The sequence below is a fragment of the Cibotium barometz genome, chromosome 3 (genome assembly GCF_041138505.1).
Source record: "Cibotium barometz isolate CiBa-2024 chromosome 3, ASM4113850v1, whole genome shotgun sequence".
Taxonomy (NCBI): Eukaryota; Viridiplantae; Streptophyta; class Polypodiopsida; order Cyatheales; family Cibotiaceae; genus Cibotium; species Cibotium barometz.
In genome coordinates this window covers 46,729,446-46,756,618 of record NC_141048.1, presented here as the reverse complement: position 1 = coordinate 46,756,618, position 27,173 = coordinate 46,729,446, and the positions used below count along the sequence as shown (strand labels likewise).

The 27,173-nt window shown below is 43.6% G+C and overlaps 1 protein-coding gene and 1 pseudogene across 23 annotated transcripts; one reads left to right on the top strand and one right to left on the bottom strand.

Moving 5' to 3' along the window:
* Window positions 1-782: 782 nt before the first annotated feature.
* On the bottom strand, window positions 783-1,696 carry LOC147640150 (allene oxide synthase, chloroplastic-like; annotated as a pseudogene).
* A 2,704-nt stretch (window positions 1,697-4,400) lies between these two features.
* Window positions 4,401-25,885, top strand: LOC147640149 (uncharacterized). Of its 23 annotated transcripts, XR_015262557.1 has the most exons (17): window positions 4,408-5,363; window positions 5,904-7,801; window positions 7,909-8,069; window positions 8,152-8,280; window positions 8,368-8,570; window positions 8,678-8,746; window positions 8,979-9,051; window positions 9,978-10,128; window positions 10,231-10,522; window positions 10,603-10,717; window positions 10,819-10,982; window positions 11,573-11,647; window positions 12,722-13,007; window positions 13,163-13,261; window positions 13,646-13,711; window positions 13,805-13,900; window positions 13,998-21,967. XR_015262557.1 is itself a non-coding variant. In XM_086777816.1 (13 exons), exons 1-13 carry the CDS (start codon window positions 4,602-4,604, stop codon window positions 12,914-12,916), a joined length of 4,296 nt encoding a protein of 1,431 aa, XP_086633942.1. In that variant the 5' UTR covers window positions 4,403-4,601; the 3' UTR covers window positions 12,917-13,370. The 23 variants fall into 23 exon arrangements, 4 of the variants coding, with proteins under 4 accessions (XP_086633942.1, XP_086633958.1, XP_086633926.1 ...); XR_015262533.1 differs by adding an exon at window positions 24,851-25,885 and having other exon boundaries at window positions 8,143-8,280; window positions 8,359-8,570; window positions 12,722-13,261; window positions 13,646-13,900; window positions 13,998-14,056; XR_015262537.1 differs by having other exon boundaries at window positions 8,143-8,280; window positions 8,359-8,570; window positions 12,722-13,261.
* The last annotated feature ends 1,288 nt before the right edge of the window (window positions 25,886-27,173 follow it).

Genomic DNA, 27,173 nt, shown 5'->3' with positions numbered 1-27,173 from the left:
GAAGAAGGGATGCTACATGATGGGATGCGTGATTCTCATGGTTCCTTGGATTTGACAAAGAATATGAAGAGTTGCATGCTTGTCTAAGTAAGGGATAAGTGGTTGTGGCCTAAGGATGTAGCCCATCTTGAGATCACCTTAATTGCATGTCATGAACATGCAAGTTTGGAGCTCTATGTGATGAGCTCTAGTTAATGTAAAAGATTGAGGCAAGTTACAGAATAAGGTTATGCATCAGCTAGAGCTCTATGATGAACTCTAGTTGATGCGAAAGATTGAGGCAAGTTACAGAATAAGGTTATGCATCAACTAGAGCTGTATGATGAGATCTAGTTGATGCAAAAGAGCGAGGCAAGTTAGAGAATAAGGTTATGCCTAATGGTAGGAAAATGTGTTATGCCAAAGACTGTGGCATGAGCTTGTTATTCCAAAAGCTCAATGGATTGACTTAATGGAAGTGGGCTTCAATGCATCAAACCACTCTCCCAAAGTGGAGGTGTTGGCATGTCATTTTAATTCCCACTCTAAAACAATTTAAAAAACTATTAGTGTTTATTGTTATCTTGTGTAGTATACTTTTCATATCTAAAATAAACCATTGGTGTTGAATGCTATCTTTGTTATACCTTCCATTATTCTTGGATTATTAATTCAAAATTTATTATAAGATATGTCTCATGGTTGCTGTCTAGAATAGTTCCTCTATACCTAATACCTAAGCACAAATTACAAATTCTATGACCCAAAAAAATAAAAATTTTGTAAAAGATAGTGGATGGGCTCTAAGGTGGCCAGAAAGACCTAGCCGAGAAGAGGGACGAGATCGTTGGTGGCAGCAGACTCTTTGTTGGTGGTTTTGGACGCTCTATTTGTCGGTCGTTCCCCCACAACACGTAGCGTAATAGCTTCTCCCCCTCCAACCCAACAAAACGCTCCACCACGAAATAGTCTGCTTGCTAGCCGAACACCATGGGATCCCTATCCGTCCCCCAGTGGTTGACAACCCTCCAGTATCTCACCTTTCTTCACCTTGAACCTTGTGTCATGGACTTTATCACCAAATCCGTCTTGACGATTCCACACTAGTACATACTACAACACTGGAGGTGACATGCGCTGAACCTTACCAAGGGATTTTTCCTCATCGCCATGGGCGTCAATGTGCCCCCTTCAAACCTGTCGCCTCACAGCTTCACACACTTCCTAGGCTCCTTGGCCATCTTGCCTGTACCTCCGCCCCCCTGCCACCCTCACATACCTCATGATCCACGACAACAAGATGTTGAGCCCCCTGAAAGCATTAGAGCCCATGAAGAAGATAATGTTGTGAAAGGCATCCTCCCTCTCGATACAAAATTGCTTCTCCGCCTCGTCGAGGAGCTCACCCGCATGCGCATGGCAAAAGCTCTCAATCTTCCTATAGAGGAAAGACACGAGTAGGAAGGGGAGGCAGAGATTGTGCAACAGTGGCTCCTCCAACAAATGCACGTGGAAAAAGCTCTTGATCTTCATGTAGAAGAAAGACACAAGCAGGAAGGTGAGAAAAAGATTATGCAGCAGTAGCTCCTCCAATAAATGAGGCAATGAAAGTAATAGTAAAAGAGCATCTCAAAAACACCATCATCAATAAAGACAACACCAACATTGCTTACACCAGTAAAAGTCGTATCAAAACAACACCAACATCAATCGTCATCACCAAAACCAAACATAAGAGGCTACAAAAGGCATAATTGAAACTTATTTTAGACTTTAGAAACTAGCACTGAGCAGTATAAATTTTGTAATGGAATTGGATTGCCTGTGTTGTATTCGTTGGAACTTCGAAGGTAATGCTTGAAGACGTTGGTAGCTATATCACCACCACCTTGGACATAAAACACCCACGATTGATTGGCCTCCAAGCTCCTCCTTCAATGCTTATTTCCTTGTTTGTGCACCTATATATAGCAAAGGAAAGTGTTTTGGTACAAAGTTGCAGACCTTTGCTAAAGTGCCAAAGTGGGTGGGCACTAGGTGGAGGAGAAGCAACGCGAGCGATTTGGATAAGGTTTAACATTAATAGTTTGTATAACTTTAACAATTGATATTTATTAATTTTAATTAGAAAAAGTATATAATTTAACAAAATATATATTAAATTTTTTAAATAAAAATAGCCAGTCATGTGCAAGGTTTAAAATTTTCCACCCTTCATTGTGAAATGCACTTTTTAAAAAAAAACACTTCTCGAGCAATATCTCAAAGATCCTTATACTTCTACAGAAAGCCAAATTGTATGTGGAAGGGATTTGCAACCTTCAAAAATAAACACTTCAACTTGGTTGATGTCGCGAATGAATTGGTTATGGTGTGGCCATTGTCTGCATGGTCGCGCTTTTGGGCCAAGAGACCACCCGCACCTCCACTCTGGCCTTGACAAGTGGGAGGAGGTTGAAGAAGATCTTGTGGTGGTTGTTTGTAGAAGATCAAGAGGAAGCGATAAATCCCTTTGAAATCATAACTATGCTATCTAAGTTAGTAGAAGCCGATCGAGGTCCCCCTCTTGGAGAAGATCAAAAGGAAGCAAACCCCTCTAAAACCATAACTCTGCCTGTTAGAGTTGGCCGAAACCCTAGTGCCACTGCCTACTGCAGCCCCCAAAACCAAGCATCACCATGATTATTGGGACCAGGACAAGGACGAGTTCAAAGGCTTGTCAGTGGAGCAAGAGCCTATAGCCACTTCTGCCAAATATTGTGTCTCATCAAATCCCTCTACCTTCACCTCTAGCCAAGTGTAAGCAGCCCTTAACCTCCTAGCTCGTGTGCATAGTATTCCTCATCTTCACCATAGCTTACTTCTTAGGCATGAAGGAGAATGGGAAGATCGCTCTCGCATGGGCCACCTAGCTCTCATGCAAAGAGGGGATCTTCGAGAAGAACTTCAATCTCTTGGGGAGACTAGCATAGATGTGGACTCGCCCCTCCTCATCAAGGAAGGCCAAAGCATCTTAAAGTTTTACGGTGCTGACACCATGGATTTGCAGAGCTGACATGACTTCATCACTTGTATGTGCTACTATGTGAGCCTTAGAAGGATGAGATGACCATTGATGTGTTTATAAATGATGAGACATGGAGCCCCTTGTAAAGAAGGGGCTATGGGACATGGAGGCCCTTGTAAAGAAGAATGCAAAGGCCATCTGGCGCTATAGGCTCAGTGCAAAGGGTTGTCAGACAAGCTTGCTATTATATCATAGTCTCGAGATTTGAGAGACCTGCAAATGTATGCGATGCTACACGCTCAGTGCTATGGGCTGTCAGACGAGCTTGCTATTATATCAGTGTCTCGAGATTTGAGAGACCTACAAATGTACGCGATCCTGTAGGCTTAGCACAAAGGGCTGCTGAACGAGCTTGTTAATATATTAGTGTCTCGAGATTTGAGAGACCTACAAATGTACGCGATCCTGTAGGCTTAGCACAAAGGGCTGCTGAACGAGCTTGTTATTATATTAGAGTCTCGATATTTAGCCTCAGACCTACCCACATATATTGTCCTAGATCATGTATGTTACAAAAGTTTCAAACTGTCATCAGAGGTGTAGCACCCCCCACTCTTCTTTTGTGGTCTCTACTTGGCCTGTTTGTGAGATTACTTGTATTATTAGAGATGCCAAAGTTTGAACCTTGCACCTGTATGTTCACAGGCTTAGGCGCTATCAATAGGGCTAGACCCTACTGGCTACCTTTCAGACTTTCTAATAGCCTAGTAGTGTAAAGCTTGCTTATTTCTTGATTCTGAGACTTGAGAGACTTGCAAATGTACGCGACATTGCAGCCTTAATGCAAAGGGTTGTTGGGATGAGCTTGCTACTATATTAGAGTCTCAAGATTTAGGCTCCGACCAACCCATATATATCGCCCTACATGATATATGTTACAAAACTTTCAAACTATCATCATAGTTCAGGGTTGGTGTTGCCCCCCCTCAAACTCTTCTTTCACGGTCAGTACTTGACATGTTGTGAGATTACTTGTATTATTAGAGATGCTAAGGTTTGAATCTTGGACCTACAAGTTGGGGCGCTATCAATCGGATGGCTGCCTTACAGACTTTCTAATAGCCTAGTAGTGTAAAGATTGCTTATTTCTTGATTCTTAGACATGTATGTATGTATGTATGTATATATATAATGTATGCTACTTTTTTTTGTGGTCATGCTAATTTATTAAATTCAAAATGGTTGGATTTGTTTTCTCTAGGTGTACTAAATGAGAAAAAAAATATTATCCATATTAATCTGCTGAGTACTGCCACGTGGCCGAATGTGCCCCCTGAATAGGGCTTGAATACGTGGAAACTCCTTGTGCTAACTAACTAGTAGCCATTAACCTCTTAATTAGAGTCTTAGCTTCCCAATTTACGAAATGTGTATTCTCCAAAAAGGCATGTTTAACATACAGCTACCGCTGTTGAATCGGCGTCGCTTTCTGCGCACTCTAGCAAATTGAGACCAGCGTGCCCTAACCATCGCGATTGTTTCGATACCTTCAGCAATTCGAAACCTGGAACTTCATCGCTATACGCGTCTCGGCGTGCACTGTGTCTGACTTCCCATGGAGGTCCGGATCCCGGAGCATCATCCTACTCCCGAAAGAAGCCATCATGGCTGCCTGGAGTATGAGGAAGATGACAGACATTGTAGTGAAGACGGCGGCACAGAGAAGCACAGGAGCTCCGGCGACAAGCACAAGCACAGGGACGATCGTGAAGGTAAGTCTTCTAAACATAAGCACAAACATCACAAGCATAAACACCGCAGAAAGCGTCAGAAAGACCTTACAGAGGCCAGCGCTGATGAAATCGGCAACGACAGGGGTAATTTTGGCCCCGGAGGTCGTGCTGATAGGGACGGCTGCACGGGGGATGCCGCAGATGCTGAACTGTATGATCTGCGGATTGAGCATTCTGTTGAAGATTTTAACAGGAAAACCAGATTTGTGGTTCGTGAGGAGGATGGAGTGATGGTAAGAGCCAGCGGAGGTGTAGACACCAGTGAAGTGGATTACACAGAAGAGGCTCAGCAGTTTTTGGGAGATTTAGAAACTAGGTTGCCGGAGGTGTTCGGCAATCACAATCTTAATCCAATTGATGATGAGAAGGAAGAGGGGGAAATTCTGGATGAGGAAGACACTACTCGCGTTGTTGCAGAATCCGACATCGAGTCGGGTGAAATAAAAACAGGAGAAGGTTTTGGATTACAGGATGCAGGAATGGACGAGATTTCTAGCAAGGTTTTTTTTGCAAAGGAGGGTCAATCCTTGCAATCTTCAGAGATTTTCAACACGAAGCCTACCATGAGATTGGGCAACCACAAGGTATTCAGTATTTTCCTTTATGCATGAGGCCACCACGTCAGGTTTAGCTTGTGTGATTCATGGAACGCTATTCTTCAATGCTTTGAATATTCACTTGCAAACTGGAGAGGGTCTTTGCTTCCGTCTTACCAAGAGATTCCTCAATAGCACAGGTGCTTTTTTATATCAATGGGTTTGAGGTTAGATTGTGTCTATGAACACCCTACAATTGGCCTACTGATAGTATTCTGGGCACTTATCTGGTGAACAGTTTATTACTAGCATATTTTTGACAAGTTTTGTATCTCTTGTCACGTGTGTACTGTTACTTTGACTATCAAAGTTAGTGGCTCGTTCATAAGCATCACTTTGCAGATGACTTTGCGTGATAATCTAGGGGGATTTTATTTTTTACTTTTGTCAGGGATGAGTGCATTCATTTCTACCATAGTTTTGACACAGTAGATTTTTTTTCTAGCTGTTAATTTAAGTGCTTGGTCTTGAAAAAGGCATTGGAATAAAACTGTGTAGGTGACTTCGTAAGTGTTCTATTTTCTACAGGCATTATTTGTCGAGAATCATGTCACTTCTTGCACCAAGGGAGAGCATGGCAAAGCAATCTACAGTGGTGCTCCGGCACTTCAAAGTATGCAAGGTATTGCAGAAGCATATGATTCTGAGCAGGGATCAGATGATACCAGGGTGGATCGAGGGATGACAGCAGATTTAGAGTCTCAATTGGATGAAGTCAGAGGTAGAGTTGAGGTTGTCCAACTGCGCAGGTATAATAAGCTAATCAAGGCAGGGTTTGATGTTACTGCAGATATCATGTTCAAAAGTGAAAGAATGGACACAGATGATTCTGCTGCTGCAAGTGAAGGAGATACTTTGCCTTCCTCTGGAAAGCTGCTTCGTGGTGGTCCTCAGTCACAAGAAAAGGGAGTTGGTCAAGATAATGTGAAGAGAAAGCTGAAAAATTGTAGGCAAAGTCAGTCAAGGTCTCCAGACAGCCACGGTGGTAAAAGGCAGAAGCTCAGATCCAGGTCTCAAGAAGGGGACACATCGATGGATGGGAAAGGAAAGGCAGGGGCATCTGTTTCGCCTTCAAAAGCCTTTCTAGGGACACCTTCGCACAAAATTTCACATTATCCTCTGTTGCAAGGTTCTGTTTCTCCAGAAAATGCTGTTGAGAAGGCACAGAGAAGAAAGCGATCCAGATCTCTTGAAAGCAGAAAGGAGGAACTCTTAGCCAGGAGACCGCAGTCATCACTTCAAGAGAGTGAGAATGACAAGCATCGTCATAAAAGCAATGCCTTTTTCCATTCCACTAAGACTTTGCCAGAACAAGGGCATGCTGATTTTGGGCATACGAGGTCTAGAGAGAGTGGTCAGGAGGGAATGGAGCATATAAGTACTCATGGTTGTTATTACAGCAGTGATGCTGCAAGAGCCGTTGAATCTGGTGCAACTGATAACAGCAGACGATCTAGGTCAAGTGAACATGTAGTTTATCAAAGGCATGGCAATGAGAGTCGCGAGAGAGCAGATAGGACTGAGTCAAAGGATCTTGCTCTTGACCAAAGATACAACAGAGATACTTCTGGGAGAAGTGAGTGGGGAAGGCAATCAAGATCAAGGGAAGCTGTTCAGGACTCCAGGCTTGCTAAAGGAAGCCCTGATAAAAGTCTGAGAGGTAGGAGATCAAGATCAAGAGAATTGAGTCATGACTATATAGGCAGGTATGAGAGATCTGAGAGAGGAAGGCGGTCAAGATCAAAGGAGGCTGTTCATGACTCCAAATATTCTAAAGATAGTGCTGGGAGAAGTGAGCGAGCCAGGCGATCAAGGTCAAGGGAGTCTGGTCGCTATTCTAAGTACATCAAAGATGGCTCTGAGAGGTATGAGCATGGAAGGCGTTCAATGTCAAGGGAGGCTGCCCGCAACTCTAGGTATGCCAAAGATGGTCGAGAGAGAACTGAACGAGGCAGGCAATCTAGATCAAGGGAAGTGTTGCATGAGTCTAGACATACAATGGAGGAAGGTGAACAATCAAAGCGATCAAGATCAGGAGAAGCTTCTTATGATTCCCGGGAGAATAGAGATAGTCGTGCAAGGTATGCGCGAAGGCGCTCAAGGTCAAGAGATGGTGGCCATCTCAGGGCCTCCATGCAGGAATATGTAGATAGGAGGAGGTCTATATCCAGAAGCGAGAGGGATAGTTTGGACAGACGGAGAAGGTCAAGGTCCAGAGACAATGTAGGAGACCGCAGGGATTATGTGGACAGAAGAAGGCGCTCTAGATCTAAAGAGAGCTTTCGAGATCGAAGAATGATTGACCATGATTCTCACAGAAATGGGCAGCATGCTAGAGGTGAAGAGCACAATCGGCTAACAGAGATTTCTTGGGAGGCCGTGAGAGATAAAACAGATAAAAAGAGCTTCAAGGGCCTGGATTTGAGGTATATTTTACTTTTATTATTGTTGTTTTCTTTTTTGAAAAAAAGTAGATGCCTATAATTTGGATTATCTATTCACATTACCATCCTTTGTCTGGTTAAACTCTCAGGGATGAGGAAGATCAAGCAGATTATCAAGAGAGTGTGATTTTGCAGTCAGAAGATGAGGATGTAGAGAGAATAAAGGAAGAGAGACGGATGCGGCAACAAGCCATTGTTGAGAAATACAAGAAACAGCAGCAGTCAAACAATGAGCTGAGGAATTTTGCAGGTATTTTTTGCTGATGGTTTATGTGCTTTAAAATTATGGGTTGTTTCGTGCAGCTTACTCTTAGCATGTGAAGTTCTTGCAGGTGTCAAAGGTCTGGACCTTAATGTGGGCCTTGATACCAACCTGGGGGCCACTGGGGACACAGGGCCTCTTCTGGATGAGAATGCATCTGTTGTCTCTAATGATTCAAGGAAAGCTGCATTTAATCTGGGTAAGGGGCCATTACAGAATGGTTTATGTGCTTTAAAATTATGGGTTGTTTCGTGCAGCTTACTCTTAGCATGTGAAGTTCTTGCAGGTGTCAAAGGTCTGGACCTTAATGTGGGCCTTGATGCAAACCTGGGGGCCACTGGGGACACAGGGCCTCTTCTGGATGAGAATGCATCTGTTGTCTCTGATGATTCAAGGAAAGCTGCATTTAATCTGGGTAAGGGGCCATTGCAGAATGGTTTCTTGGACAGACCATCAGGGACTAGAGGCCTAGGTGAAGGCACACCCAAGGTTATACATATTGCTTCTTTTTGCCTTCCTCTTTCTTTTCAAGACATAGCTTTGTCCAATTTGATTTCTGCAAAGTAATTTTGTAGCTTTGTTGTTGAATTTTGTAGAGCGAAAAGTCAAATGAGATGTTTTATGATTACATCTTTGGAGACTCACCAGCTGGAGGCCGGAAGCTGGTAAATTTGATAATCCTTTTGATAGATGCTTATTTTTCAGGCTTTTGTAGGTTCCAAGCTCATTGACACACAGAAGGCAATTTTTTTTTTTTGAGATAAGGATTTTTTTTGGGATCATGTATGCTATAAAGCCATTATCATCTACCCTCTTCCTAATGTACGAGTCAGAATTCCGAGAGCATGTCGATGGTTGAGTGTCTATTGATAGAGTCTTGACATTTTGTCTTGATAGGCAAAAGGTGATGGCTTAGCACTGGAGACAAGTGGATTAACTGATAACTGGGATGATGCGGAGGGCTACTATTGTAAGTTCTGACAAGTGTTTGTAATATGCGTGAAGTCAAGCTATTCAATCATACCATGGGATTGTTGGTCTTTTGCATGTGTGTGTGTGGGGGTGTGTTGTGTTTGGTGCACTCATGTGTGTAATCATAGTCACATGAAAACCTGTTTTGTCCTCACGAAACATGAAACGAATGAAATAGACGAAACATTTCGAAATAGAACGAAACACTTCCAAATGAAACACCATTTCGTCCAAATTTGATATTTAAAAAACTTACACTTCTCCTCTTCTTCTTTTTTTCCTCTTCTCCATCTCAATTTTTCGGAATAACCCATAAAGATAAAATGACGAAGTAGACGAAACGTATCTTGTGACTGTGTGTAACAATCCCCAAATTTGACTTCTTGGTCAATTTCACCTAATTTCACACCCCAATTGTTGAAATTTGTTACAAGTATGTCACTAGCTCTTCACTTTCTCACTCTCCACTGTTTGGTTCAAATTCGACTTCTTGGTCGATTTCACCTAATTTCACACCCAATTGTTGAAATTTCCTACAAGTATTCCATGAGCTCTTCAATTTCTCACTTTTTTCCAATTTTGAAATCTGAATTTCATGCTTTAGCTTCAATTGCATCTAATTTTACACTCAATTGTTGAAATTTCTTACAATTTTTTCAATTTATCACTTTATCCTAATAAAAATCCCAATTTTATATTCCAACCTCAATCACATCTAATTTCACACGTAATTGTTGAAAATTTTTACATTTTTATTTTATTTCTCACTTTTTTCAAATTTGACTTGACAAGTGTCACTACGAAACCTCTCCGTTTCGTCTATAGAGGCGAAAAGAAATGAAACGAAACGAAATGTTTCTTGTGACCATGTGTCGTGTTATATACCATTGATCTAAGAGTACATTTTTTTTGTGTGAAATGAAGGTTACCGTATTGGTGAGATTTTGGATGGTCGCTATGAAGTTGCAGCTTCCCATGGCAGAGGGGTCTTTTCTAGTGTTGTGCGAGCTAGGGACCTGAAAGCCACTGGGTCTGAGGAGGTTGCAATCAAAATCATCCGTAATAATGAAGTAATGTAAGTCACTAATCCGTTTTTCATCGAGTTATAATTTATATACGGTTTTTTATCGCAGCATAGGTCGAATAGGCTTTTTAATTATAATTTGTATTGTGGTAGGTTCAAGTCGGGACAACAAGAGCATGTCATTCTGAAGAAATTGGCTGGAGCAGATCCAGAAAATAGGCGACATTGCGTTCTTTTTTTGAGCAGTTTTGAGTATCGGAACCATTTGTGCCTGGTTTTTGAATCCCTTCATATGAATCTTCGAGAAATTCTGAAGAAGTTTGGGCGGAACATTGGTATCAACTTGAATGCTGTCCGAGCCTATGCAAAGCAACTATTCATTGCTTTGAAACACCTGAGAAATTGTGGCGTGCTGCATTGTGATATCAAGCCTGACAATATGCTGGTGAGTTTTTGGGCCCTATCTTTGCCTAGTTGCAAAGGAGAACCTTTCACATGGCTAAGCATAGTTGTGTACCCTTGCAGGTCAACGAAGCCAAGAATGTCTTGAAACTCTGTGATTTTGGCTCTGCCATGTTTTCAGGAGAAAACGAAATCACTCCATACCTTGTGAGCCGCTTCTATAGAGCTCCTGAAATAAGTAAGTGTCCTATATTGTATATTGCAGCCCAGATTAAAAAAACGGAGTTCTGTATAATCCTCCTCAGCTGTAATTACTTGAGTGCTTCAAATGTTGTGCAGTTCTGGGCTTGCCTTATGACCACCCGCTGGACATGTGGTCTGTTGGGTGCTGTCTCTATGAGTTTTTTACGGGCAAGGTGCTCTTTCCTGGTCCAACCAATAATGATATGTTGAGATTACACATGGAGCTGAAGGGGCCGTTTCCAAAGAAGATGCTCAAGAAGGTATGGTTCTATTTTGAGAGGCTTATTATTGGTAGAAATTTTGTTAACTTCTTATGGGTTGCAATGAACAGGTGAAGAGCTAAGATCTCAGTGATAACAAGAGACAGCTTAGTTCATGGTTTCACCTTCTAATGATGTTTGGTGAGACGTGCAGTTAAGATCTTTAGAGTATGTGGGAGTGAGTCTTCCTCTGTGTGTGTGCTGGGCATACAGGGGGTTTCAACATCCCCTAAAAGAACATTTTGATGGACACTTAGCAAAAGCTATCGATTACTAGTACTCTTAGGATCTTCTGCTGGGGTATGTTAGGATCCTGCTAACATTAGTTTGAACGTTGGTTTCTTGACCTGTGTGGCACTTAAAAGGGAAGGTTATCAGTGGATGGGAAGAAAACATGCTATCTCTGGGTAGCTATGGCTTTCTAGTTGTCTTTCTATGATCAGTTTTTTTGCATCCTAATAAATTGAGCTTGATTTTTAAGTAGTAGCATTAACATATGTGAAGTCTCCTTCTGCTGCGCCTGCATTTTTTGTAGATGACTTGCTTGTATGGCAAAGTTTGGTGTTGATATTTTTTTGGGTTTTTTTCAGGCTGGCTTTGCATCCAAGCATTTTGATCAGGATTACAACTTCTGTGCGGTTGAAGAGGACCCAGTCACAAAGACGGTAATTTGATTAAGCATTTTAGCTTTTGAGCTCCTCAGTTGATGATTATGCTGCCAACATGTTTTTGTGGGTGAATCTTGAAGTTGCTTAATCTACTTCTGCTCTCTACAGTTCTACAGTTCTATTTTAATATCTAGAACCTTGTAATGGGTTGTGGTAGAACATAATGTAACATTGGGTAGCCAATGAGGTGATAGCTCAAGTGGTGAAGGTGTTTGCCGGGGACCAAGAGGTCCTGGGTTCAAAACCCCCCTTGGTGCTACCTCGGCAGCATCGCCTACGGGTGGATAATTAAGCGCCTACAGGCGGCTGTCTACGGACGGTGAAATTTGGTAACTACGGGGGGATCTTGGGCCAAAGGCCAGTTGAAAAAAAATAAAGTAACATTGGGCCTGCATTTGGCAAAGTTTCGTGTAGGTTCTTTGCATTGTAACTTACGTGCATCACCAAGAAGTTGCATGGCCCCCCACCACTTACCTCCTTAGGAACTCGGCAATCTTTGCAAATAAACAGGCATTATCAGCAGGCACAAAGTTCTTCATCTATGAGAGTACTGCATCTAGATCTCAATGAAGTTGCAAAGACTTTGTAATCTTTTGTTCAGCCTCCTCAATATAAGGGTTATTATTTCTGCCAGGAAGGTATAGTGGGATTTTGGAGGTCAAAGGCCTTCAGGCCCAACAAGGCATTGAAAAAAAATTGAAATTTGCTCACTTTTCCTATTTTTTAAAAAAGATGCATGACGGCTAGGTCTAAGTGGAAAATAATTTTTAGTGTAGCTTCTAGTCGTAGGAGGGCACATGATGAGGTACTTTTGACTAGCTGCCTGTATGCCAATGGAACATGTCAAGGCTATAATTATAAACCAATTTTAGCTCTGAGGAAGGAAGGGCAACCCTTGAAGCTCCAATCTTTACATTCCATGTGTATGCATCAGGGCCTGGATGCCACAAATAAACATTATTCATGCATTTTTTGGAGTATGTACAAATCCATTTCAATATTTTGAAATCTTGAATGATTCCCAAGGAGTTTTGCAGTAATTTCTCAGCCAAATATCCCTGTATCTTGCAGAATATCAAACGCGTTCTGGTGAACGTCAAACCGAAGGACATTGGAACTCTGGTGATAGGCCAAGGAACAGCTGATGAAGACCTTAAAATGCTAGGCAATTTCAAAGATCTTTTGGATAAAATATTTATGCTGGACCCTGAAAAGCGGCTAACAGTGTCTCAAGCTTTGAGTCATCCATTCATCACCGGCAAGTAAAGCTCCATGACATACATGGCTATTCATTAGCTGCTCTGCCCGTGGTGATTGGACAGTTGGATGAATGATGTATGCACATGGCAAAGTACAGGTCAGGATGTGTGCAAACATTTTTTCTTGGTTGGTGAGCATGTTGGCACACTTGGTGTTTTGCCAAAACCATTCACCTGACAATGTGCATTTATCATGTTCGGTGGTTGGACTGCTTTGGTATTGCTGCTTTGTGTCAAGCACAAATTGCAACAGTACGTGATGAGGACGACCATTGAGAGAAACAGCTGCTGTTTGTCTGGAGACCCATTACTACTGGGGCGATTCTTTCAAGGATCTATTTCGGTTTCTACTGTAAGACAACTCGTCAATGGCGTTTTTTTTTCCCTCCTTTGTACAATTGTTCCTGGGAACAAACATTATTTGTTTACACTATCAAATTGTATGCCTACCATTTGATCTCTGCCGGTGGAAGTTGTTTTGTCCTTATGTTATATGGAATAATTGAGGTGCTGTAACTCTCTCATTATGTCACTGGATTACTTGTGCTAAAAGAGGGAACGCCTATGTCTATGCTTGTCGGTAGAAAGTGTACTTGCATGGAGTTGTGGGAGGAAGTGGATTGCAAGTAGTCTCGTAACAGTGTTCTTATTACTGATAGGGTCTTGTACATTAGAGGAAGTTAAAGGGAGTGTGAATTTGTTAGAGAAGCGGAGTCTGATTTAATTTTTTCTTCAGGGATGCTGTCAGATATCATATGTCAGATATCATAGTGCCGACCTATTCCAGTGCTTTAGGAGCTAGGTAAGTGCTACACAAGGTAATATTAGTTTTCCAGCAAGAAACATGAGCTATGAAGAGTTTTAAGGTAACCTGATAAATGCGAGAAGAATGCAGCTCGTGGTATTACTGGGCAAAAGTAAAAAAGAGAACTATGTAGTCCTGGAGACCTGCCATCATGGAGAATGAGGAGGAGAAAGCAATGCTACTCAGGTTCTTAAGTGCTCCTATTTTTCTGCTTTGCTTTTGGAATATAACCATGTGAGTCTTGCTGAAAATATTAAGCAGAGTGGCAATATTATCTCTGCAGAATAGGATGGTGGAGGGCTTTTGTGAAGGTTAGTTCTCTTGCATGTGCAAATTGCAAAGGTGAGCCTATCTTTCTTACTCAGGATTGCTGCGAGGCTCTTTACTATGGTGACTTTTCTTTGATCAAGGCTAGACGTGAACTGCTCTTAGTCTACTTTCACAAAAGCTTGTCTTTTGTTTCTGCTTGTTACTTAAGGTTGTCTGTTTGATGATTGGTTTGGCCGAGTAGCTGTGGGACGGGGGGAACCCGGCCGGTAGTGGCCTCTCAAGTGATGCTCTAGCTCTGCTCCGTACTTGATCCAACAGATATTGGGCAGCAAAGCTCTGTGACGCTGTAAGGTTCCCTAAGATCTCCTAAAGCACAAGACAAGCATGATTAGTAACAAATCAAAAGGGTGCAAGCTAGCTCACCTCCCAACCGTAGGTATAAATCCATAGACCACCCCCGAGCACAAGGTCTAAGGCTTGCATGGACCGTGTCTCAGGCCTAAGCACATTCCTTCTATCATCCAATCAATACAATAGTCCACTCAATAGGCTCATCCCACTTATATAGCCTCAGTTAACCTATAAAAAGCGATTGACTCATAAATAGCTATAACTTATGGAATAATACTTATAAACACCTTTGCCCAAGTAATCGCATTCTGATGCATGAATCCTAAGGGTTCCATAACCCGAGATTAGGCCAACTAACCATGTGGAAATTGACTCCAAAATCAGGTTCATACATGTTTGATCTTTCCACATAGTTACTTACATAGGAACCAACTTAATCACAAGGCATTGTCCCCATAGGACTATCTTTGTGGAACAAAAGACAAAATCAGAACCAAAACAAGGTCGTGAGGAGCCCAACAATTCCTCAATCTCCAACGCCCACGGAATCGGAGAACCTGTTATCATGAAGACAATTGTCATAGCTAAACATATTACCTATCCATATCTGGATTGGCTAATTATTGTACCTAGGGGATAATTTCGCAACCTTCCCCATCTGCAGCGTCTCAAAACCTTTGGGTACTCTTACACAAGCATTCTTTCAGAAAAATCCCTCGGTGAACACTTCCTATCAGCATAAAAACGTGCTCTATCTTGAGCATTGTTGATAGAATCTCTAGGACGAGCATGTCCTGCATATTCATCAAGAAATCTCTAATGGCATCAATCTGAGTACCCTCAAGTCCCAACATTACGGGGGATCTATATGATAGTCGTATATAAGCATAAACAGACTAACTAGTCTCTGAATGCATAGTACTGTCATAGATAAACTCGTGCCTCTCCCAATCAGATGGTCACCGTCGGGAGACCTATGCATGAAGCATATCCTCCAAAACTTGATTCACCCTTTCTGTTTGCCCATCAGATTGAGGATGACTGGCGAATACTTCCATATCGGAGAATTGTATAACTATGAGGTATCTCAACACTATCATCAGAGAATGCGCACATTAGGACCGTGTTCAAAACAGATTACAAACATATCAGGACTGTTCAAACTAGAAAAGCCATGATAAAATCCTCTACTGCGAGCTTGTGAGTGCACATGAGTGCAACGACTAAACAATTGATCATCGGCCCTTTCCCAAGGCTGGTTGCACCTAGAATTATCCTTCAAGCTCTAAAGTCTGAGGGAAAACCAGGCTACTAGAGCCCATACTAAACATAAACTAGCTATCGCTAGGAGTCATACGCTCAGCATCATCATAGGCAATTACGACCAATCGGATGGTCTCTTGGTGCTCACAGGACAAATAAAGAGGAGAAATACAATAAAATACCAAGATAAATGGTAAAGCCCCAGAACACTGAGATGCACAATTCTAACATCCTTATGCTTGTGACAGCTGCTAGTGCTCCAAAGCTTGATGTTTTATCTGCAGCAAGTTAGGGATAAGCTTGGGCTTAGGCATGTCCATGTGCATGCACATGACATCCCCTCCTGCTAAACTTGATGACGGGATTCCAACCTTGACCTTGGACAATTCTGTTATCATCCTTTGTCTATACATATGGTCTGCCATACTTGTCATCCTTCCCTTCTTGGCAACCTTTTCGCTGAACACCTTGCCCTGTCTCTGATTCCACTCCAAATCTGGTGTAGAGATGTGTGCATCTGTTCCACTTTGTCCGCTTGCCTTCTTGCCCTGTCCCTGACACAAACACGAATCCTGCTTCTTGAAACTAATCCTAGCACCCTTGGCTCCACCCCTTGGATGAACTTCATCCCTTGGAGTTGCTCCATAAAAGCTTTCCGAGGCAGCCCCAACTGGCTACCATCTCTCTTGAAACCCTCCCCTTGGATTTGCCTAACACCAACCAGCCTCTGGGGGTCTTGACACACGCTGAGTTTCTCTCCTTGGACGTGTGCACTTATTCTGGGACACCAACAACAATTAGCATAGCTGAGCCGAATGCTCTGTTACCTCTCTGACATGTGGAAGCTTTGGGAGTGTTCTTTCAGCCCTAAGTAGCGCATAGGAACTCTTGATGCAAGAACAATCAACATAGATAGAGAGTAGATAGAGGGAGATGGTTGTGTATTCAATATATTCATATGGTACAAAAAGGTACATCATTCTGGCTCTTTTAGCAACCCCAAAAGTCCTAATCTAGACCTATCTCCATAGGGGAGAGAGAGATTTACAAATGATCAATAGTATGCCTTTTATAGGCTCTTGGAGGAATTAATCAAGTGGCTGACCTGTTGTCGGCCAGTTCCATGGACACTCATAAACATTGATGTTGCCGACTGGAAGTACCCGACCTCCTAAACCTGGCCAACAGGGTTCTCGTCCACACCTAGGCCTCCTTATGTCTGACAATTGCTACTATTTCTTCAAAGCGTGAGTGCTGGAAGATTGATTTAGCTATTTGCAAAACCTTGGAACACATAGATCTTGACTTATTTTGGTGGTGGTGGAAACCCTATTGCACACCAGTAAAGTGCATCCGTGGATGATCTAACACAAACTGATATCAATGTAATGTCCCTGTGAAAGTGTGATCTGATTAACGCTAAGCAAAGTTGAGATTAACACTAATCAAAACTCAGCAAGACTCAGTAGAGAAGGAGAGAGAGACGTTGACTGCACTATATTGCCAAAACATGAATATATACAACGAGTTTTCAGATCTACACTAAGATATGTCTTGCATATTTGTGCATGACTATGCAATGCAAATCTTGTTGTCCCCTTGCTGCGCGTTAATGTTAAACACATTAGAGGGTTGCAAATCTGATGATTCAGAAACCTTGGCTCTGCAGACTTTGAACTATCCTGCAATGATCATTGACTTGCCCTGATATAGTGGCTAAGGCCTGGTGGGCTGCTAGGGTTGGCTAGTTGGCCAACTGTGCCAATTGTACATGGCTATATCTAAAAGCTGGCCACACTAACTAATCCTTTGATGCCTTGCTTTCAGTATCCGGCTGCCCCAAACTTGTAGCCCATTAGTCCAAACATGCCCTCTTCCTACCCAAAAGGCGGCTACAGTGGCAGGACATGTCCATGGGCATCCTTAAATGGGAATGCACATGATACTTCATCTTTGGCCCTTAAAGATTCTCAGATGACAGAGGCAGATCCTTTGGTTTTGACTTTTTTGGTTTTCCCCTAGAAGAACCTTTAGTTTCCTTAAAGCTACTCTTTCCCAGATACTTCAGTTTCGACTTTTTGGGTTTTCCCAGAGAAGCACCTTAAGCTACTCTTTCTTTTATTTGACTTTTAGATTTCCTTGAGCCTTCTCAGAATTGATGCTTAACTTTGAAGTGTTGTGAAAGATATGTGCATTGTTTCAAGCCCATATCTTTCAAGTGTCGAACTCTTTATACATTGTCTTCACAAACTTCTCCAAGGTTGCCAACTGACAATTTGTTTTCTGTAAACTAACCACCATTTATAAGCTTTGAGACCTAGTGAGAGACTGGCTTGAGCCAACTACATTAAAAATTGGAGGTTTTAAGTTTCTATAATGTCCTTAGGTGGCTCTAGATCTCGGTCTGAAGAAGTTAACGCCTTAGGCGTAGGAGATTCATTGTTCGGAATCCCCTCAACTTCTTAACAAAATCTGTTAAAATTTTTATAGAGGTTACAAATGTGCTATATTTCTCTATTAAAAGTGCCGATCACAATTATAGCTCTTAATGGTTAGAAGTGTGGAGATTCTTCTATTTCTTCATTGTGCTCTCCCATTACGTCCCCCTTCTCCCCCTCCCCAAAAAAATCCCCTTTCTCATCCTCCATTATCCATAGGGTCTTTGCCTCTCAGTCTTGATTTCTTGCTTCCATATTATAGCATTTCTAGCTTCTATTTTGCACTTGCCTCTTTGCAAATCCATCTGATAAATGCAAATAGCGTCTGTTTCCTCTCTCTTGGAGAATCCACGATTGTAAAAAAAAAAAACGCAATGAAAATGTTGAAAAATCAAGAGGCTGAAAATAAACGAGTACTTAAAAAAAAAAGTTTGGCAAAATTCATTGTTTTTGTTGCTGCTTCTTGTGCACACCTAGTTCAAGAACATTGTAGAAGACTCGTGTAGTTGTCTGTCTGTCGTACGGTGAGTCGAGTACACTTGTGGAATGGCAATTTGATATTACGCACGACGGGCGGAGCATTATTAACTCCCAAAAAAAAAACTTAGTTAAGGTATTATTCAGTTAATGCCACCTTTTGGCGTTTCTACTACACATTGGCCACCTCAAGCATTGGTTAAAGCCTTCTAGACTCCCTAAATATGCACTGGTTCCTAGAGAAATTCAGTCAGCACAGGACATGTAACACACCATGCCTCCCCACCCATTGCATTGACTGATAGCAGGGCTGAAATGTAAGAGTAGAAAGGCGATGGTAGACGTAATTGTGATAGACATTATATATGGCATGATAGAAGTGGGCCCGTGTGTAAATGGATGGGCCTATCTTGGAGCTATGCAAGAGAAGGAGAGAAAAATCGTGACACTCGGTCTTAGAAGTTGCAGGCAATCGATTGGAGGCCGGGGGGGATATCACAAATCCCTAATCTCTCGGACCATGTGAGACATGATTGAATCTTGATTAATCCTACAGGCATGTGTCTAGACTTCGGGCGAGCCTATGATGGATATCTAGAACCGCATCTTACCCGAGAAAGCAATGGGACAAATCACTGAGCACCAAGCATAAAGGATGTTTCGACACCTCACTTGTCATAAGAAAAGGGCTTTTTTGGCTGAGTGCAAGGATGACTTTCACCAAGTGCTCTTAAGTATAGACAATAAGGAAGCATAGTGGAAATTACTTAAAACAATGGCTACCCACTGTGGCACACCTGCAAGTACAAGGTAACTAGATAAACTTGACATTAGTGTACAATGTTGGGCTAGACTGAAATAGGGATGGACATGTGTGCATAGGTAGCTGGGCAGCTTGGGCAGGCCTTAGCTAGGTTGTACGGGAGTTGGCGGGCAAGAGGACTTGCCGTACAGGTCGACCAGCCCTCCCCAACACTTACATGTCACGTGCACACCTTAATTTTCTGCCATAATTATTCCTTGAAGCTGCCTTAGAGGCAAAGTTAGACGTCATGTATAGGTATTTTGGAGCAGTTTTGACGGCCCTGTAGGTGCCCTGGACACATAAACACATAACATGCAGGCATGGTCCGAAATCATATAATAAACCTTGTGCACATACACATCAAAACATGCATGTACTAGACAATCTCCGGTTCGCATTGTTTGTACTTAGTCTTGGGCTCGAGGTACCATCATCATATAGCCCAAAATAATCCAAGATTGGATCTCAAGTTTCATCCATGAGTCCCATGGTACAATGACCATCATATAACTCAAAACCATCCTATGGGTACACCGTACCATGGTATAAAAATGTTTTCTAACCCATACAAATCCATGGGTCCGCTAGTACAAAACCATCATATAACCCATGAAAAATAATGGAAAATGTCATGGTAATGACTCATTGTCAATTGTGCCACTTGGCATACATATGTATAGAAGCTATACAACATAATTATCATGCGTGCTCGATTTGTCTGGTTCCAAACAACGGGTCTTGGTCATAGTCACAAGGGACGGGGGACGGTGACGGGGGACGGGGACGGGGACAGGACGGGGGACAGCCATAAGTAGGGAACAGGGACGGGGGAGGGAACGGCACTCAAAAAATACTTTTTTTTAAATTTTTCTACTCTACACTTATTCCACTTTGGAAGTACATCAAAATGAGCACAAATTTACACTAAAATGGTAAGCTTTTGAGTCATATTAATAATTAAGTAGATACAAAATGAGTCATGACTCAAGAGTCAGGAGTCAGGACTAAGCCTTAAGGAGGCAGAATACATGGACAGACTCAAATGAGTCAATGACAAAAAAGTGCTGAAGACTAGAGGCTAGAGGCTAGAGCTAAGTTGTAAGGCCCATGAATCATGATCCATGAATGATCATCCACGTGAAGTGCTCGCCTCATGGTCATGGGTAGCTTGTGCCAAAGAAGCATCAAGCTCATCCTCAATCTCATCCTCACTGGCATGTTGCTCCTGCACCTCATCCTCTTGTTGCTCTTCTTGTTGACCCATCTCCCACTCGGTGAAGGAATCTGCCTTCTTGGTCACGCTCTTGCAAAGCATTCGCAAGTTCGCGCTGACGAAGACAAGGTCATTGGCACGCTGGACTTACTGAGACACACATTCACAGAATCCTCGCTCCCTCGCTCAACAACACATTGGCCCCGAAGTCCGGCGCCCCTTGCGGTATTTCTTTATTGTTAAAAGGTTGGAAATTACAAAGCACAAGTGCAACAAAGCACTCTACTTGCATCAGCTGAGTTTTACAAATTCTAGGAGAAATTTGCCAGCATAACTGCACTAAAACTGTTCCATAACATCTCAGAATGAGTCCCAACTGACAGGCTCACTTCCATAGGCATCAAGCTACCCAATGGAGTCCAAAACATCACAATTCAGCTTGCTGTAATTTTCTGCACAGACCTGTTTTCAGCTCTGTTTTCAGCCCAAAATAACCCTTGTACTGTCCTGGAGGACTAAAGCAAAGTCCTACTGCATTTTGGCATCAACCGGGCAACATAACAGCCCAAAAACAGCACCTAAACAGTGCTGAAACAGCATTGTATTGAAGAGGTTATTACCCTCTTCCGTCCCTTCTTTGGTGTAGGAACCAACTACACCTGTTCCTGTTCAAGGAGGCAACTAGCCTTTGCATTTAAGCATGAAATTCACACAACTGTACCTGATTTTATCTGATGAGAGCATTTCCATAGTCTGCAAGAGAGAGAAAGAGAGAGAGAGGCTGTGGGGAGCAAGCTCAACCCTCAATTCTTGAGTTGTAGGGCAAGGGAGTGCACCACAAATGCTGGTTTTCTTGCAACAAAACCACACGATGGCTGCAAATGAGCCTCCTCTTCCCAAATTCCCACGCTTCCCTCTTCTCAATGAGGAAAATGCACCAAAATTTGACACTTGGCACATTTTTAAGCCTTTTCCACATGCAATCTTCCAGGCTAAAAATCTCCTGACTGGTTCACATTCTCACAACAGTCCTTTGTCAGCTTTTGGTCCCCTTGACATTCCGCACAAACTGACGCGAACACTTTTCAATTCCGACACTGCCAAAAATAGCAGCTCCCTAGATTTTAGGGATGATGTCATCTGCATTCCTTCTGGTCTCCTGACCATCTTTGACCACTATGGTCACTTCAGAATTTGCTTAGAATTCAAGATACATTCACATTTCGGTGGCGGCCGCTTACTAGTGTAAACCGGCCTATGCCCTCATTCAGTGGCCATGTCCTGGATAGTGTCATTCATCTTTTAGTGCAGTTCTCAGGCTTAGCCAACCACTGGTCCAAAGTCCCACTGGCTGACCCATTCTGACATTGCAATGGCCCAAGCCCTTCCAAGAGATCCGGGGGAAGGCAACATCAACCAAAGAGAAAGAAAAGAAAAGAAAAATATATTTATAAAGAAATGTAAATAAGGAAAACAACTGCAAAAAGTTTCACCTCCTGGTGACACGCTCTACCCCGAGTCGGTTCCTCTTCCTAGAGGCAATGTGGCTGTAGGTACTCCAAAGTTGCTCCAAGCAAGAGGAGTTGACGGCCTGGCTAAGTATGCGGATGGCAAGCTGCTGCAGCTCCGGTCCATCTGAACCAAAGTCCTCCCACCATAGAGCAGCACCAACTTTGGAGCGGTCAACCTGTGCATCATGACAGCCATAGGAGCCATGAAATGACCTGTACATCGAAAGCTGGTCCCTGATCTTACGCCTAACCGATGCATCAGGCACAAGACGATCCAAGATGATCCTCCATCCAGCGCTCACCTCCCGGTCGCTCTCCTGCTTGTTGCCTTGGAATTCTGGGTCCACCACATAAACTGCTGCATGCAATGGAGAGTAGTAGGAATTCCACCTTCCTAGACACAAGGCATGGATCTCCTCGTATCTGTCTTCGTCAGGCACGAAGTCTTTCAACTTCTCTATCATGAGATCCATGGCCTCGTAGACCTTGCCTATGCATGGTTGCATAGCGTCTACAATCCTCAATGGGTGGACTATGGGTCTCACCATAGCATCTGTGGTCTTCACACGCTCCCACCAAGAGGCGTCATCCGCCCGTAGCCTACACTCTTGGCCAGTGTTTGTATGGGACTCTTGCATGGCGACAAACTCGTCGCTAAGGAACAGCCCCCTCAAAGCACCGTTACAATCCTTCAACCAGCCCAACATGAGAAAGTTATAGGCAAACCGGGTGTCAGAATATTTGAAGAGAAAGAGACAGGACCTCTTGTTGAACTCATGCCGAAGTCTTTGGTGGTTGAGGACAAAGGAGACCATGGTGTTGGCCTCCTCAATGAGCGGGCTGATCCATGGTAATGCCCTGATGTCCTTGAGGAGGTTGTTTAGGCAATGAGCCATACAAAAGGACACCGTGACATGTCCATACATACCTTGGAGAATAGCTCCCCCCGCCCTATTGGAAGGCTCCCCATCCGCAACAAAGCCCACTACATGCTCGGGGCCAACGATCTCCATGGTGGTAGCCCACTCTGCCGCAAGCACATCCGCGCTCTTCCCAGTGCTGGATGCATCATGAGATGAGATGAAGTACATCTCTCTGCAGGAATATGCAACCATGCCGTGAATACTCCTCTTGCGGGTGTCACTCCATCCATCCACAATGAGGGCGACTCCGTTCCTCTCCCATTGCCACTTTGTGTTGTCGGCTGCTTGCTCTACAATGCGCTTCTCCTTCTCGAGCAATGTAGTGCGCAAGCTCTCAGATGAGGGGGGCGTATAGGTTGAGCCATACTCCCCAATCTTCTTAACCATGACCTTGAAGTATTCCGACCTATTCAAGAAAGTAATTTACTAATGAGAAGGGGACTAGGATGATGAAAACATGAATGATGAATTGGCAATGATCGATTGCACTTACCTAGCCGCTTGAAAGGCAATGTGGTCGTGGAAGAAGAAGCGGGCCACCGCCATATCCACCTCCTCCTTCAACTTGGGGTTCCAATTCTCCCCGAGTGTAGATTGTCGCCGTGGGCCATGTAATGATTGAGAGGCCGTGGAGATGGAGGGTGCCGGCATCGTGGATGGAGTAACATTCCGACTTGATGGTGAAGGTGATGGTGTGCATGATTCCGATCCACCACATGACTCCATTGTAGAGGCTTGAGTTCCTCTCCCCATCGTCGCGGGATCCACGGCCATTCGTGGTGTCCTTCTTGTCGCTTCGACGGCTTTGTAGACGCTAAGCTGGCTCGCACTTTGTCGGCGCCACCCGTTCGCCGGTACGAACAAAGCTTGCATACCCATGGCCGAGAACCGCCTCCATGAACAGATGTGGTGTAGTTAACCTCCTCCCACCATGTCCATCCCGTTGTCCTTCTACGAGAAGCCCCGGCACGTGAGGAGGATGCCATGGTTGAAGATGGCTTGACTCTTGAGCCTTGAGGAATGAGAGAGAGAGAGAGAGAGAGAGAGAGAGAGAGCCGAGAGGAATGAGAGAGAGAGAGAGAGAGAGAGAGAGAGAGAGAGAGAGAGCGAGCCTAGAGGCTTGGAAGTTGGAAGAGTCAAGACTCAAGAGGCTTGAGGGAGAGGTGTGAGAGAGAGAGAGAGAGAGAGAGAGAGAGAGAGAGTCTAGATTCTAGAATCTAGATAGTAGGGCGGCGGCCCGTGGGCCTTGTGTGAGAGCCTAGAGGCTTGGAACTTGGAAGTTGGAAGAGAGAAGAAGCTTGAGCCTTGAGAGTTGTGAACTTGTGTGTGCTTGTAGCCTCGTAGAGGCTTGTTCTTATATAGATAGGCAAGAGAGAGAGAGAGAGAGAGGAAAGCCTCAAGGGCAAGAGAGAGAGAGAGGGCCAAGCCTCAAAGAGCCAACAGCCATAAACGGGAAGCGCAACGGCCAAAAACGGCAGGCGCAACGGCAAAAAACGGCGAGCAACGGCTCTCTGCCGTCCCCTCACAGTGCCGTCCCCGACCGGCGTCCCCGTCCTTGCGCCGTCCCCGTCGCCGTCCCCTGTGAGAAACGTGCCGTGGGGGACGTCCGTCCGTCCCCATCCGTCCCTGTCGCTGGTCCGTCTTGAATCGCCGTCCCCGCGTTCCAAGCTGACGTCCCCTCCGTCCCCTGTGACTATGGTTTTGGTACTTGAATTTTGTCACCATTTGGTCCCTTTCAGTCTTGACCGGTGTATGATAGTCTTGAACAGTGTTTCATACACCGGTCAGAGCCAAGCTGAGAACGGGGATTTTCCACAGAAGCACATATAACTATCATTTTTGGAAAGCCAAAATGCTTATAATTATGAATCTTGGAAGCTGAAAGGTTTATGACTACGATCCTTGGTAGCTGCTGTATTATGCTACACACGATTGATATGCTGGATCCATGATGACAAAATGCTGGATTTCTCTTTGGTTATTAGCTTTATGTTATCCGACAATGTTGGATTCTTTTTGAGTATTGGATTGAAATGGTTGGAAGCCAAGGGTTGGGTATTCTATGAATATTGATATCCTCGAGAACCATGATATCGTGTGAGGGAGAAACTCAGTAAACAGACCTTTGTATGACTGTATGCTCTTATGTGTGTGTGGGTGCCTGGGGTGTGTGTGTGTGGGAGCATATATTGATACCAAGTTCTACACCCACTATTGAGCATTGATGATGCTAGTGGGGATGTCGTAGTATCTAGTCCATACTACGCATGATGGAGTTGATGGTTTATTGTCTTGTACTACCATGAGGTTCTAAATTGCATTTTCTTATAGGGTGAATTCGGGCATAACAACTGAGAGTGTAATTGGTAGAGTTTGAGCTTAGGTTCCACTTATGTAAGAATTGACCACAGCGGTCTCCCACTGAGTTGGAGTCAATACGAAGTGAAACCAGTGGTGCTCAAAGCAAAAGTCCAAATGATTTATGGAAGGCTCCCATCTTCATGGTAAAGGTCACTTTTTTAGGAAACTTCACACCTGGCACCCACACTGTCCACATGGGAGTGCACCTGGAAGGCAACTTCCATTTTTTTAATATGGCCGATTTCCTAAGGTTTATGGAGGGGGCTAGTTTAGCTTTCGTAGTTGAACATGCAGTTGTTATCTTTACATGAATATACAGAGATTAGGTCTACTTTGTTGTGTGCGTGTGTTTTGTGTTTCGTTGTTCTCTTCTATCTCTAATACGCTCTTACATATAAGAACGAGTATACCACAGTTTCTTGAGGGTGGAGACTGGATTCTAGACTCTAATCCACTCTAGAGGTTGAGAGTCGAGACTACCTTTCCAGATGCCTCGTGTATTATGAGACACGAGGGAGGTTCCACTCTCTTCAGAGATGGTTTTGGTGCAGTATCTTGAGTCATTGACTTTCCGGAGTAGCGTTGTGATACACCACCGTGCTGGCTGACCAATTTCTGGATGTTTTTTACCAGCTTGGGCATCATTTTATAGGTGTCCAGGTGTGGATAGGCCAGGGGGCTGATAGGTTGCCACACGTGCGAAAGAGATGGGATAAAAGCATGTCGGATGCAGTTTGGACAGGGCTCGATCAGCCCTACAAGCTGACCATCCCCTTATATAAAAGAGCGTTAGGGCTCCTTCATGCATTCCGGAGCTTAGGATCAGAAATGCCGATTCTTAAGAATCAACACTTATTTACGAGGTGTTGGATGGGAGGTGCTTTATCATCAGATTCATTAGAAAGTTTCTTTGGGGGTTTTTGTGTTGACAAGGCGAGCAGGAATGTTTTCCTCGGGAGCGACTGTTAAGTGTTTTCCCAAATGGGTCAACCAGTACCTTGGAGGTGCAGCGATTGGAGCTTCAGCACTCACCTGGATACCAGATGATGGGGAGAAAACAGCAATTAGGGTTTAGAGTTCATTCATGGGAGACATACACAGAGAAGCAAGGGAGAGAGAGAGAGAGAGTTGTGGGGATAAGTCAACTCATCAAAAAGCATGAGTGTGTGACTCCCCTATCACACTTGTATATTGCACTAGTACACATAGTGCACTTAGTACATTAAAAGTACTAAGTGTACTATGTACTATAACTTATGGGCTTGTACACACTATAAGGGTGGGCATAACGCCTTTACCCCAACAACCTCCCACTTAAAGGCAAAGTGCCCTTAAGTAAAGGAAAAGAAAAAATCAGCATGTACATGATAATATACAAGGCCATATCAAGGCTGAAAATGGCCTCATCCAATGCCCATCAAGTGTCTGCAATGAGCAAACCGCTCCGGAGGCAAACTCTTCGTCAACAGATCAGCCGGGTTGTCATCCGTATGAATCTTAACAAGCTGAATTTGCTTGTTCTCTATCACCTCTCTGATGAAGTGATACTTCACATCCACATGCTTCGTCTTTGCATGAAAAACAGGGTTCTTTGCCAACTGAATGGCACTCTGACTGTCACAATGCAACAATGGAATATCCCCTGTATAACCCAAATCAACCACTAACCGAGATAGCCATAATGCCTCCTTGCAAGCCTCTGTGGCTGCAATATACTCGGCCTCTGTAGTAGATAAGGCAATGCACTTCTGCATCCTGGATATCCATGACACAGCACCTCCTGTGAATGTAAATACATAACCGGTAGTAGACTTCCGGTTATCTGGATGACCGGCATAATCCGAATC

Coding starts and splice junctions, on each gene's coding strand:
- LOC147640149 (XM_086777772.1), top strand. CDS start 4,602: ATGGAGGTCCGGATCCCGGAGCATCATCCTACTCCCGAAAGAAGCCAT. Junction 7,802..7,908: donor TTCAAGGGCCTGGATTTGAG/GTATATTTTACT, acceptor TTAAACTCTCAG/GGATGAGGAAGATCAAGCAG. Junction 10,983..11,572: donor CAAAGAAGATGCTCAAGAAG/GTATGGTTCTAT, acceptor GGTTTTTTTCAG/GCTGGCTTTGCATCCAAGCA.